The 14,237-nt window shown below is 37.8% G+C and overlaps 2 protein-coding genes and 1 long non-coding RNA gene across 3 annotated transcripts; all 3 read right to left on the bottom strand.

The window, feature by feature from the left end:
* Positions 1 to 1,300: 1,300 nt before the first annotated feature.
* On the bottom strand, positions 1,301 to 2,956 carry LOC131989153 (uncharacterized). The gene is made up of 4 exons (XR_009395938.1): positions 2,881 to 2,956; positions 2,654 to 2,704; positions 1,718 to 1,757; positions 1,301 to 1,488 (listed from the first exon to the last, which is right to left on the bottom strand). It is a non-coding gene; the product is annotated as an uncharacterized LOC131989153 (long non-coding RNA).
* Positions 2,957 to 3,152: 196 nt separating this feature from the next.
* On the bottom strand, positions 3,153 to 7,049 carry LOC131989339 (high affinity immunoglobulin gamma Fc receptor I-like). The gene is made up of 6 exons (XM_059354529.1): positions 7,019 to 7,049; positions 6,727 to 6,786; positions 5,982 to 6,242; positions 3,507 to 3,752; positions 3,317 to 3,376; positions 3,153 to 3,223 (listed from the first exon to the last, which is right to left on the bottom strand). The coding sequence occupies exons 1-6, from the start codon at positions 7,047 to 7,049 to the stop codon at positions 3,153 to 3,155; spliced, it is 729 nt and encodes a 242-aa protein (XP_059210512.1).
* A 1,495-nt stretch (positions 7,050 to 8,544) lies between these two features.
* Positions 8,545 to 13,974, bottom strand: LOC131989338 (sialoadhesin-like). Its single transcript, XM_059354528.1, has 8 exons — positions 13,944 to 13,974; positions 12,657 to 12,917; positions 12,018 to 12,260; positions 10,688 to 10,933; positions 10,079 to 10,207; positions 9,877 to 9,936; positions 8,891 to 8,938; positions 8,545 to 8,552 (listed from the first exon to the last, which is right to left on the bottom strand). Exons 1-8 carry the CDS (start codon positions 13,972 to 13,974, stop codon positions 8,545 to 8,547), a joined length of 1,026 nt encoding a protein of 341 aa, XP_059210511.1.
* Positions 13,975 to 14,237: the final 263 nt, after the last annotated feature.

Below are 14,237 nucleotides of genomic sequence, written 5' to 3'. Positions count from 1 at the left end.
ATTTGAAGACCTTTGTTGAAAGAAAATAGTGGATAACTACAATCAAACTATAACTTCTCTGCACTGGAGCACTTGTGATGAGTGTTCCAACATCATTTGGTAAAGAGGAAGCAGAATACATTTAACTATCAGAGCCCAGGGGGTGGAGCTATTTTGATTGATTGATTTTGATTTGATGGGTGGATTTTTTTTAATTAAAAAAATATATATTTATAAAGAAGAGAAATAGGTTCTGTAAACAGTTGCATGCCTCTGTTTTAGTGAATGATTATCACTGAAATAAACTCTCTGGCAGTCCTTGAATGGATAATCAGACTTGTGGGCGCTTTGAAAAGAGTTTGTAAGTGCAGGACTCATATATTTTATATATTATAGTGAAATACAAAACCAGTGAGTAAAATATAAAACATCATGTCTCTCCATTCCAACAGCTGGCGTCACCTTCATCATCATCTGGAGGTTTTGTACTGCAACACCTCCGTACACATTCATGCATTGCTTTCATTGCTGACATTGACAACAGACCAGAGGTGGAAGAAGTATTCAGATCTCTTACTGCAGTAGAAGTACTAATACCATACTGTGAAATTACTCCACTACAAGGAAAAGTCCTGTCCGGTTCATAAAGTATTAAAATTAAAAGTACTCGTTATGCTGAATAAACCCATTCAGATTATTTTATATTTTCTAAATATATTCGATTGTTATTATTGTGCATTTATTTGAGCAGCATTTTAATTTTCTCCAGGTAGGCTTCATTTTATCTTCTTAACATACGATATGAGGTTTAATTTTAACAAATATCTAATAACTATAAATGTGTCATGTTTTTTATGTTAAATCTGAACCTGAAAAGTAACTAAAGCTGTCAGCTAAATGTAGTGGGGTAATATTTGCCTCAAAATGTAGAAGTAGAAGTATAAAGTTACATAAAATGGCAATACTCAAGTAAAGTACAAGTACCTTTAAATTGTTCTTAAGTACAGTACTTGAGTAAATGTACTTAGTTACTTGCCACCAATGTGCACAATATTCTTAGCAATCTAACTTGAGCAAATGTTCAGCATGTATCATGGTTTATAACACTCATGTTGTTAATATTACATAAACGTTTATCACACAGTGACCACAGAGAGAACAGTGAGCGTATTTAGAACCTGCAGCATCTCCGTTCTCACCAACATTCAGACGTGAGAACGGAGCAGAGAGAACAATGTGGTGAACCTCTCATGAACCGATAGCTCTTAAAAAAGACAACGCTGCTGAAGCTCTCACTCTCACATGATGACAAAGATTCATGTTCTGTTCCGGGAATATCTACTTTAATACAAGTCACACGTTAACCGTTAACAATCAGCAATAACTGCAATATCTACAGCTGCTTCTTGACATATTTCTTATCATGCTCTTGGATGGATATTTTCTTGTTGAAAGAAGAAAAAGACACACTTCTCCTTCCTTCAGTCAGCTGTCTTTGCTCTCAGGAAGCTGCAAGACAAACAAGAACACACAACAATGTCTTCATGAGGAAATAATGCTTTGTTACTTTAGTGCACAAGTCTTCTCTTGAGAAGTCTGGCCCGATTTTACATTAATCAAATACTGACCACCCATTTACTTCCATACATATCAGATTAGCGATTCAGTTGTGCTCACCATTTTAACGGCAAACTTTTATGTGAAGGCAAGTCAACTTTACATTCTGCTAGTTAATTACCTTTCTCCCTCCTGGGTTTTGGTGACAGTATAAGTTGCCACTGAAACAATGAAAAGACATCTTAACAGACAATTCCTTGACAAGATGTATTTAATTGCTTCCAAACACAATTAGGCCATTTGCATGCATTCTTTAAATTCTTCAAAGTGAATGGAGGTACATGTTTTATCCCCCATTTTGGTAATGAGCCTTTTCTCTATTTACACTGAATATAATGACATTCATAACACCATCTGACATGCCTCAGTATAGATGTATATAAATGTTGGCCGAAGTAGTATAATTTAGAACTTTTACTTGATTAGTGTGTCTAGTGGAGCGGCTAAGTGATATAATCTTTCAGTTTATGATACAAGCGTGAAAATTGGCATGAACACTCTCCATGGGTCACTTGACAAGAAAATTGTCCGAGACATTTAAAATTTTAAGATGGCGGCCATTTTTCAAGATGGCCAACACCTTAGTGGAGCAATTGAATGCTATAATGGTTTATTTGGTGATACAAGCATAAAAATTGGCATGAGCAGTATCTGTGGGTCACTTCACAATAAACCACCCACAGTTACTTGAAATTCCAAGATGGCGGCCATTTTTCAAGATGGCCGACACCTTAGTGGAGCAATTGAATGATATAATGGTTTATTTGGTGATACAAGCATACAAATTGGCATGAGCAGTCTCCATGGGTCACTTCACAATAAGCAATGCATAGTTACTTGAAATTCCAAGATAGCGGCCATTTTTCAAGATGGCCGACACCTTAGTGGAGCAGTTAAGTGATACAATGGTTTATTGGGTGATATACGCATAGAAACTGGCATGAGCAGTATCTGTGGGTCACTTGACAATAAGCTAGCCATAAATTGAAAGATTCTGGCAAAAATGAGCACTTAGCTGCTCCACTATCTGGCTAATGTTATTTTAAAAGTTACTCACCTGTGTATATAGATGAGAAAGACTGGAAGGAGGAAGCAGAAGTCGGGATATCTGTATGAAAGAAAAATACAAACATCCAAAAAAGAAATCAGGAACAATAAGAACAGACTTACTGTAGGCTAAACAGAATTTGAGTTTTTCTAAAATTCTCACAATTTAAAAAAAAAAAAACCCATCTTCAATCAACCTTTGTGTGAGTAATCAAAGTGTCTTTTTATTTTTTGTACCTGTGGTGGTTTCCTTATGTTTCCGAATGTGCAGTAACCCCACCAGCAGCAGCAGGGCCATGTCGAAAGCTCCAACACAGAGCAGCAGAGGAAGGTTAAAGGCTTGATGAGGCTCTTCATCAGCTGCAGGAGTGATTACTGCGACACATAAGACAAGACCCTAATCCTTAAAAATACATTCCAAACTGTTGTTTTTTTTTCATCTATTTCCTAATTTTAAACTGCTTTGAAAAATTTCAATTAACAACATTGTTTTCAAAACACTATTTTCTTCAGGCCAGCAGGTTCAAACCAAACCAGTCCACCCTTTTAAGGTTGTAAGAGTTAAGCTTTGTAACTATTCCTGTTTGTAATTCACATTCAATTACACTGAATAGCACGTTACAAGCAGTTAGAAATTGACATTTGTGGGGGCTCCCTGGTGGAGAAACCATACCACTGGGGCTGGGTCCTTGGCTGCATGTCTTCCCCTCTGGCTCCCCTTTCTGCTCCATCTCTATCATTATATGATGAAAGAAAAAAATATCTTTAAAAAAAGAAGTCGACATTTGTAATCCCTCTGAACGTGATATAGGTAAGGTATAGAGCATCATCAGATTTATTTTGAAAAAACTGGTTCATCTCACCTCTGACAGCCAGCCAGCTCTCTGGTGACTCTCCAGCTCCAGAGATGCTGCACTTGTAGAGTCCTTCATCATACTCAGCAACATTGTGGATGGTGACGTTTCCTGTAGAGCTGCTGTCCATGAAGTGGCCGTCTTTATAGAAATCAGCGGTGAAGTTGGAGGACGTCTGCTTCTTCCTGCAGCTCAGAGTCACCAGGTCTCCCTCCGTCACAGGGAGGGCAGGACTCTCCAGGATCACTGGACCATCTGAACAACACACAGCAGCTTTATAAAATATATTTAATTCAGTCATTGATTCATTCATTATCCTTAACCGATTATCCGTACTCTAGTCGTGGGGGGCTGGAGCCTTTCCCAGCTGACATTGGGCCAGAGGTGGGGTACATCCTGGACAGGACTGTCACAGGGCTGACAATCAAGATTCAAGATTCTTTAATATCATTGTACAATGTACTAAATTCCTTTTGTTATTGCTCGGCAAGGTATAAAAACAAGCTTAATCATGCTCTCATTGAATTAAATTAATTCAATCATGCTCTCATTCACACCTACGGGCAATTTAGAGTTGCCAACTGAAACTAAGTGCATGTGCACCTTGGATACGACTTGATGTCACCACATAAAAGCTGTATGTCAGGTGGGACTTCATTCTGTACAAATATCAAATCAAAAACTTTATTTATATAGCGCTTTTCATACATATAAATATAACACAAAGTGCTTTACAAAAAATAGGAATAAAAACAGACAATAAAAATGACAAAACCTAACCCTCCCATCCCCACATATAAACATCTGTACGTACACATATACATACATGCACAGACACGCACACAAACACACACTCAGACTCACACACAGCACATGGCAAGGCACCAAGGATAGACCGGGTAGACCGGGGCGGACTCCACACATGGTGCAGAGTTCTAGTCCCCCGGGCCCAGGGAGTCTCCAAGACCACATCGCCACGGACAGACTGAACACACCCCCAGTGAGGAGGCCCCCATGAGGGAACACTGGAGCTAAAAACTAAAAGACTAAAAGACAACAGGACAGAATAAAAACTAAAAGACTAAAAGACAACAGGATAAAAACTAAAAGACTAAAGGACAACAGGATAAAAACTAAAAGACTAAAAGACAACAGGACAGGATAAAAACTAAAAGACTAAAAGACAACAGGACCGGATAAAAACTAAAAGACTAAAAGACAACAGGACAGGATAAAAACTAAGAGACTAAAAGACAACAGGACAGGATAAAAACTAAAAGACTAAAAGACAACAGGATAGGGTAAAAACTAAAAGACTAAAAGACAACAGGATAGAAAATTAAAGATAAAAACTAAAATACAACGGGAATAAATAAATAAATAAATAGTAAAATAATCAGTTAAAAGCTAGACCAAACAGGTGGGTCTTGAGCCTCCTTTTAAAAACATCAACAGTCTCTGCGGTCCTGATGTCCTCTGGCAGGCTGTTCCATAGGCGTGGGCCATAATGGCTGAATGCAGCCTCCCCGTGGGTTTTAGTTTTAACTCTTGGAATGATTAAAAGGCCGGTGCCAGAGGACCTCAGGACCCGTGAGGGTTGATATGATAAAAGCATATCAGATAGATAAGATGGCCCAAGACCGTTAAGACATTTAAAAACTAATAAAAGAACCTTAAAATCGATCCTGAAACACACGGGGAGCCAATGCAGTGATTTTAAAACCGGTGTAATGTGCTCCCGCCCTCTGGTCCTCGTCAGCACGCGTGCGGCTGAGTTTTGTAATAATTGTAGGTTGTGGATGCTGTTTTTGGGAAGACCAGAGAGCAGGGCATTACAATAGTCTAAACGACAAGAGATAAAAGCATGCATCAGCACCTCCGTGTTGGCCTGGGAGAGAAACGGGCGGACTCTGGCTATGTTCTTAAGATGGTAAAAACCTATCTTTGTTGTATTTTTGATGTGTTGAATAAAATTGAGCTCAGAGTCAAAAATGAGGTTTCTCGTCCTTTACAAATTGTGAAGTTTTAAAATCTCGTAGTTTTGGTAAAAGTTTCTCTCTCTTGCCTTCAGGACCGATGACTAAAACCTCTGTTTTGTCCTGGTTGAGCTGTAGGAAGTTCACTGCCATCCATGACTTGATATCTAAAATACAGTTTAAAAGGGAATCAATGGGCTCAGAGTCATCAGGAGACACGGCGATGTACAGTTGTGTGTCATCAGCGTAGCTGTGGAAGCTGATGCCGTGTCTCCTGATGACGTCCCCAAGGGGAAGCATATACAGATTAAAAAGAATTGGACCTAAAATTGACCCTTGGGGAACCCCACACTTGATTTTATGCATTCTGGAGGAGTATGTATCCATACTTACAAAAGAAACTGATCTGAGAGATAAGAACTAAACCAATTAAAATAATTGAATGTCAAACTGAGTCCACAGATTAAAAATCCAACTTTGCGTACTTACAGTTTAAGTATTTGCTTACCAGTGACGGTGATGTTGACAGTGGTGCTTTTCTTTCTTCCTCCCATCTCACACCAGTATTCCCCACTGTCATACTCTGGATAGGCAGTTTTAATTCGGCAGGGTCCTTTTGATGTTGACCAGGTAGCACCACATGTTTGAGTAACACCTTTCTTCATCCTCATCACCCTCCAGCCAGTCAGTCCCTCCAGTCCCTCACAGCTGACAGAAAAGGACTCATGGGCAAAGAACTGCTGACTGTTTGGATCAACCTGAGGAAAGGCTGCATATGTGACACACACAAAGAATGAGGTTATTAAACCAAAAAGTGCTCAATGAAATGTCCTCTATTATGAGATGGTTTTACTGCTTTAAAAATTCATGCAAAAGCTTCTTTAAGTCAATTAACACAAATGTTTGCCACATAAATTTGAATTTGTGCTGTACTATGTCCAATTTTGCCCACAGACTTTAGTTATGAAACACTTAAATATTTTGTGAGTAATTTTTGAAAGCAAATTTTTGTTCACGTTCAATTGAAACATTAAAGAATAAATGTATGTATCTTTTGCTTCTCACTGGTGTGTTATTTTCAGACATGCCACTAATTCAGGTTTTACTACTTGAAACACAAATTGAAGGTTAAATATTTAAGATGAAATTTATAAAACCCTCTGTTGCTAATGAGTTCCAGATTGGGAATCATTTGATATATTTGAAGGCTAATCACAGTGCAAGATTTGAATGATTATCAAACTGCTACTTACCAGCTCTTTCAGAATAACTGAAGTCAACTTGTGTGACCAGGAGCAACAACACGGTGACACCTGGAGAGAAAAGAGAATGGTTAATGTCTCAGATGGAACATAACTAAAAATGTTCAATGAGCACATTAACTCTCTATTGCATATGCTACCTGCATGCTTCTAATAGAGTCAGCACATTTTTATAAAATACTATATCTGTTTGCCCTTGAAACCAAGGAACTATTCATTTAAGCAACTATTAATTGACAATGACTCAATATATATCTTTGAGAACATTTGCGTCAGTACTCACTCAGCCTGGTGCAGAGAGCGGTGAGCTCCATGTCGCCTCGCGGCCGACTGTCTGAACTAAAGACTACATTTAAACTGTAAGTCAGAGAATCTCCTCCTCTTCCTGTTTCTCTGCTGGTCAGGAAACAGTAGTTTGCAAAAATAAAAAAAAGTTACTTCACCAACTATGGTCAATAGCAGTTTGTTTAATTGGACATTGGGATATGTTATGTCCTGTACGTACAAAAAAATATACAAAACAACACAAACAATAATCTATAATAAAAATTTTTTATCATAACCACCATTATAAGATCTTCTTTTTGCTCAGTCCAGACAGGTCCATGTGTTAGGATAAAACATTAAACATGTTGTATTCAGGTAACATATAGTCTATGTCTACACACACACACACACACACACACACACACACACACACACAATAGTGATCAATTCAACCAGGCCTCAGTCTACCTGCTGCATTAAACCAGCCTCATATCACACCATACGCAAGTAGCCACTTTGACAAAGACATGGATTATTTTTTTTTACATTTTCTGTACTGATACCACTTCCTTGCTGACTTATCTGTTACTGTGGTATTTTTATACAGCTCCCAGCTACAGCAGGAAGCAGCTCCAAAGTTCAGTTAGAACAGTTATAACAGGTCATAAATAACCAGACTGAAGGAAAACCAAAGTGCAATAAAAGGACACATGCCGTTTGGTTTTTTTTTAAATCCACTCTACTCTTTATAATGTACATGAATGTACCAGCCAGCCTTTACACAGATATGTTGTAAAGGAAATTGAGACATATTTGTTACACTTGAAAAATATTAGTTAAAATGCAATTTTAAAACTGTTCACATACAAATGTAGGAACAAAAATATAAACTGAAAATGTTGAAGCTTGACCTTTATTGTTAATGCACCATAATAACAGCTGCATTAATTTATTTCATTTTATGTAAATATTATTTATCTACATGAATTGCTTAACTATACTATCACTATTGCAGTTGCTATTATAAACCCAGTGTGTCTGCTAGAGGTCAGACTGAGCTGAGCTGAAAAGCCTCATGTTTTAATAACCACAATGAATGTATTTAACATCTGCAGCAGCTCTGCATTTGTAAATAGAAATGTCTTCAGATACGTGACCAAGCTGAGCATACAGAACATGTGGTTTCACTGTTCCACTCTAATAAAAATAGACCCAGATGCTAGTTAGCTGACGAGCTCAGATAAAGACCAGCCCACTTTTAAAATGACTTCAGAGTCATTTTAAGAGACCTTTCAACCAAACGACTACAGTGTGCAGGGCATTTTCATGTAACAATGCATACATCAATATACAGACATCATAATATATGAATGCATGCAACACATCATCTGATACTCTTACATGTCTGTACATATGAAACACAATAATCTACTATAATTCAGTCAAACGACATAAATGAAAGAGTCAAAGCTAATTAAAAGGCTGTGATTGTACGAGTTTTAAAGTGTTTACTGTGTGTCGTTCAGTCTGGTGTCTCTGCTCTCAGTTACCTGTAAGACACATAACCAAAAAATATCAAAAACATGCTTTTGATAAAACGCAAGTTTTACTGAAACTATCAAGTAAAACATTTATTGTAACAATCGCAGAGAAAAATGTATGTATGCATTGTAATGCAATGTATTTATTCTTGCTTCATTGATTGTATCATAACAGAAACACAATAAAAGTGGGTTTACACTTGCAGAGAGAACTGGCATCGCAGTGGAGCTAGCTACTCCTTGTCCTGTAATGAAAAGAAATGGAATTACATCAGACAGAATCTATATATCTGGGTATAACAGACAACACATCTCCACTGAGTCATATTTAATGATATTTGTCTTACTCATGCTCAGAGTGTAGTAAACAGCTGCAGTCCGGGGTTCATCCTCCTCTGATGGAGAGAGACAGTGTGAGTTACTGAGAGGCATTAAATACAGATTATATATGTAACCACAATAACATTTACAGTTTGTGCCATGGACCAATTCTTGTTATGTCCATGTTAAATTGTTTAATGGTAGCATGTTTCTGTTGGGGATTTTCCACAGTTTGCTGCTGCATGTGGGGCACCCCAGGGCTCACTTCTGGGCTGTATGCATTTTCCATCTTCATTATGCAAATGATACCCAGCTAAATATATTTGTTTAAAGCTTGTACGAATGTCCACCATATTGGATTTAAGTGTAGGAATCATAGTTATTGTTACTGTCATCATTATGTAATGTTTTAATTCACCTTGTTAATACAATTTTCAATTGGATCAACTGCATTCTAATATAAACCTGATTCTAGTTTTGTATTGATTAGCTTCACATTATAGACTTTTTAATGTTAAAGAGCACTCAACTAACAAAGCTTATGTTTCACAAATGTCAGTTAATTAATTCAGTGGTTTGCCACCTTTTATACTTGTACATAACCACTGTCTCAAGCATTGACCTGTTGTCAAGTTAGTCACCTTTTTTATTCCAGGGGATTGTGATGACATCATATGTCTCTGTGGACAGAAACATAAAAAAATCAAAAGATGTTACAGTTAATGTAGCATTCTGTTTTAGCCAGTGACAAGTTGATCACCTTCTGTTTTTCTCTGGTTTGTGATGACATCACATGTTGTTGGGTGTAGATCAGCTGCAGTGGTCTCTGCAGACTCTGAAAGAATCATAATATAAAAAATATGTCACTATTATTTCCACGGAAAAACTCTCTGCTTGAAATCATGCTAATATCTCGTCTAACTGTCCAATTCTTGTGTGACCAGTTGGACAAGCACTGGAAGTCAGTCGGTTTTTCAATATACCACTAATGCAGTGGATTGGTGTTACTCACCTGTTTGTATAAGAGAGACCATTGGAAAAGATGGAGGAGAGACTGAAGAACCTGTGTGAACTGAGAAAATACCAAAACACATTAAATCACCATATCAGCAATAAAGCTCCAGAGTATATGTATTGCTAAAATGTAATGTGTAACATTTTATGGTTAAATTACTAATTGAACCAAGTGTCAACTTTATGTAAATCTTTTGTACCTTTGAGGTTTGTAAAGTGAAGCATCAGCAGGAACAGCAGCAGCAGAGCCAGCAGAACAAAGGTAACGATGATCCACAGCAGAGTGAAGACATGAGGAGAGGGACGGACAGGACTGGCCTCCTGGTGTCCTGGGGAAAAAAATATGAGCCATGTTATGTAATATTCTGCAAAGTCTCCTCAACTTCTATATCAATGATGAAATAATTCACTGTTTATGGAAAACAATTTACATATAGATTTGGCTGAAATACAGGCAAACAGTTGGAGTCATATTGGTGTCCACCTGATGATTATCTACCAACAAACCCATCATGGCAAGCTATAAATCATTTAGAATTAGTTTTATAACAGCAGCTCTGTAGTAAATACTCATTTATGTTAGAATATGAATGGAAACCAACTAACTAACTTTTTCTGGAAAGATAAGAAAGAGAGAATCCTCTAGAAGAGTTTGTATTGAGTTACTGAGGATAGTGGAACATCTGCTCACTCAGACGGGACATACCGTGCAACTAATACCAGTCTGGGACCGTGATAATGTTGAAATTACTTTCAACTTTTAAGGTACACAGCATGATCTGTAACTGAAACTTGGAGGCATCTCTCACCTCTGACAGCCAGCCAGCTCTCTGCTGACTCTCCACCATGAGGGATGCTGCACTTGTAGAGTCCTTCGTCAGATTTAGAAACACTGTAGATGTTCGTCTCTCCAGTAGAGCTGCTGCTGATGAGTCGGCCATCTTTATAAAAGACAGCTTCAAGGTTGGACGTCTTCTTGTTTCTGCAGCGCAGAGTCACAGATTCTCCCTCCATCACAGGAAGAGCAGGACTCTCCAGGGTCACAGAGTCGAAGGCTGATCGACAGGTGAGGAAGAAAATACAATTTTAATATGTGTATGTGTCTCTTGATGACTTTTTGAAGAGATAATTGTTTGTGTAGTGGGGGTTGAACGCAACCCATTCCCCATTAGCACCTCCCTTAGCTCCTCCCCTGCTTGGGCGGGTATATAAGATTTCAAAATGGCCTCCTCCAGCTTCTTTCTGAGCTGGTGTGGCTGGTGGTGAGTAGGGTCCCCTTTTTCCTGCTTGAGTGATATTAGCTTTGATTTTTCAATAACATGTGTTTCTTTTGTCTTGTAGGTTTGTTTTGGTGCAGTTCTGTTGTATCATTTTGTTTGCTTTGCTTTCTTTGTGTTGCTTTTTGTTTATTTAGTTTGGTTTGTTTAAGTATGTTTGTTGTTGTTTGTTAATTTACCTTTACAATATAATTGTTTATTGATTGGGTTGTGGGTTTTGTTAACTTTTTGTCATTTCTTTTGAGTTTCAGTGTGGCCTGGGTGTCATCAGGTGGGGGGCTAGGCACCGTGGTGAGGACCTCACATCGCCGTGCATGCAAGTAGTCACTGGGGCACTCTTAGTGTGTGTGTGTGTGTGTGTGTAGTTTGTGTTTTCCAACCCTAGCTTAAGGAGGAGCACCCCCACACTGTAGTATGCCTCCCTCTGGGGCCCCAGCCCACTGATTTTAGTTTTCTGTTATCATTCCTTAAATCTTAGTATTGTTAGCCGGCCTTTTAGCATTTATTCTGTTAATAAAATAATTTCTTATGACCCGCCTTGTGTTTAACCTTTTCTTGTTTTCCTCTCCGCAGCAGCAGTATTATTTTTAAGTTTCATTCATGCACTTTATTCCAATAAAAATATTTGTTTCCTTTTATCCTACGGTCTCTGCCTCCTCAGTCCCTTACCTGTGTCCTTATACTAATTAATACCTTCAGTTTCATATCCTGGGGTGCAAGTCCCCAGGTGGCGTTGTCGGGTTTCCAAACTCTCTAGATTACTCCGCTCCTTGCCACATTTGCAAGGAGTGTTTAAGTGTGTCAGATCAAAGGCAAATCATAATCATTATCATTTTTGTCATGAGTCATTAATGAGTCTCACCTCTGACAGCCAGCCAGCTCTCTGCTGACTCTCCAGCTCCAGAGATGCTGCACTTGTAGAGTCCTTCATCAGACTTGGAGACTCTGCGGATGGTCATTGAGTTCTCTCTGACGAGGAGGAGGAGGCCGTCTTTATAGAAATCAGCTGTTAAGTAGGACGTCTCCTTGTTTCTGCAGCTCAGAGTCACAGATTCCCCCTCGGTCACAGGAAGAGCAGGACTCTCCAGGATCACAGAGTCGATGACTGATCGACAGGTGAGGGAAAAAATAACATTTTAATATGTTAAAACTAATTTAATTCAAACGGTTGCTGGCACATACAGAGATATCAGGTTATAAATCATGCAGTTATAACGGTACATGACTGCTTCAGAGGTCAATATCATGCTCATCCAAATTACAATACTGTAATACTAACTAAATACAAAAATAGGTTAATTTCCTCCCATTTTAAGCAGGTAAATATTAAAATCAATATATTAAAAAAAGAAATGTACAACATTTAGCTCACTATCTCTTGGGTTTAAGTTCACATTCATCATGTCAAATGTAAATTGTATTACTTTTCAGTCAGCTTCATAATATTAATCAATTACTTTATCTAATGCTTTTCTTGGAGTAGCTTTTATGCTGAACATACGTGTGACTGTGATGTTGACCGCTCTGCTTCTCTTCCCTGCAGCTTCACACCAGTATTCTCCGCTGTCCATTGAGAAGACAGTAGTAATGGTGCAGGGCCCTTTAGTTTCCCAGTCGGTGTTACATATTGTAGAGATCCCCTTGATCTTCCTCATCACCCTCCACTCAACCAGATCATTAAAAAAGCCCTCACAACTCACAGAGAGAGACTCATATTCAAATAACTGCAGTCTGGATACAACAATACGAGGAAAGGTCACATCTGAGAAAGAAGAAAAGATAAGAGGTATCTTTATTTTACAATTATCCATGGTACTATAATTGTCACTACAAAAAATAAAGCTTGTGTATTGTAAGACTTGTTTTTCAGAACTAAATGAAGTTAGGCATATTTTTCTGTTTGTCATAACTGGATTTAAAATAATAATAATAAGCATTTAAGTCTTTAGAGCTCAAAACCCAACCCGTATTGCGCTGAAAGATCGATCTTGAATCTACTGAATTGTAAATGTGGACATATATAAACTGCATATACAAACAGTTGTGGAATAAGTATTCAGGTCCTTTACTTAAGTAAAAGTACTAATACACACTGTGAAATTACTCCAGTACAGAAAAAGCACTACATTTAAAACTCATTGAAGTAAAAGTACAAAAGTATCAGCATCAAAAGTAAAAAGTACTCACTTTGCATAATGGATTCACTCAGATTATCTTTTATGTATTCTAAATATATTATTGGATTATTATTATTGATGCATTTATGTCAACAGTGTTTTACTGCTGTCGATGTAGGGCTCATTTTCATTACTTAACATACTGTTATGAGGTTTCATTTAAAAAAAATAGCTAATCACTTTAAATGTATCATGTTTCTATGTTAATTCTCCACCTGAAAGGTAACTAAAGTTGTCTGCTGAATGTAGTGGAGTAAAAAGTACATTTGCCTCAAAAGTTAGGTGAAGTGGAAGCATGAAATGACATAAAAGTACCTCAAAATTGTTCTTAAGTACTTGAGTAACTGTACTAGTTATATTCCATCACTGTATATACAGTTATTTGGAATATACACATTGAATTACGTACCAGCCTTGTGAAAGTAACAGTGATGAACTTGTTCTAGCAGCAACAGCAGAATATTTATCACTGAAGAGACAAGATATCTGTATTTCAGACACTTTTTCATGTAAATTCACATCTGATGGTTAAAAAAGGCTCATACATGATTGGTGTGGAGACACCAATGATGGTATTATTAAAATGCTGCTGAGGCAGCCTCAGTACTCACTCAGCCTGCTGCAGAGCGCCGTCACCTCCATGTTTCCTCGCTGCCGACTGTCTGAACACTGAAGTACAGTTCACACACAGTCAGTCAACACTTCCTCTTCCTGCAGAGTATTTCTGGTGGCTGAGTTTCTCTGTGAGACAGAGCTGCTCTGAGGCAACTAACTAACTACTTGTTTTGTTTTATTTCAAAATGTTTTATAGATAAACATCAGCATTTTAATATGATGATATGATATAATTTTAATCACCTACAGCCAATACCAGTTAACTGTTAAAATAATTGATTATTTTCTAT

Source organism: Centropristis striata, chromosome 17, assembly GCF_030273125.1.
Source record: "Centropristis striata isolate RG_2023a ecotype Rhode Island chromosome 17, C.striata_1.0, whole genome shotgun sequence".
NCBI lineage: Eukaryota > Metazoa > Chordata > Actinopteri > Perciformes > Serranidae > Centropristis > Centropristis striata.
This window is presented reverse-complemented; position numbering and strand designations above follow the sequence as displayed.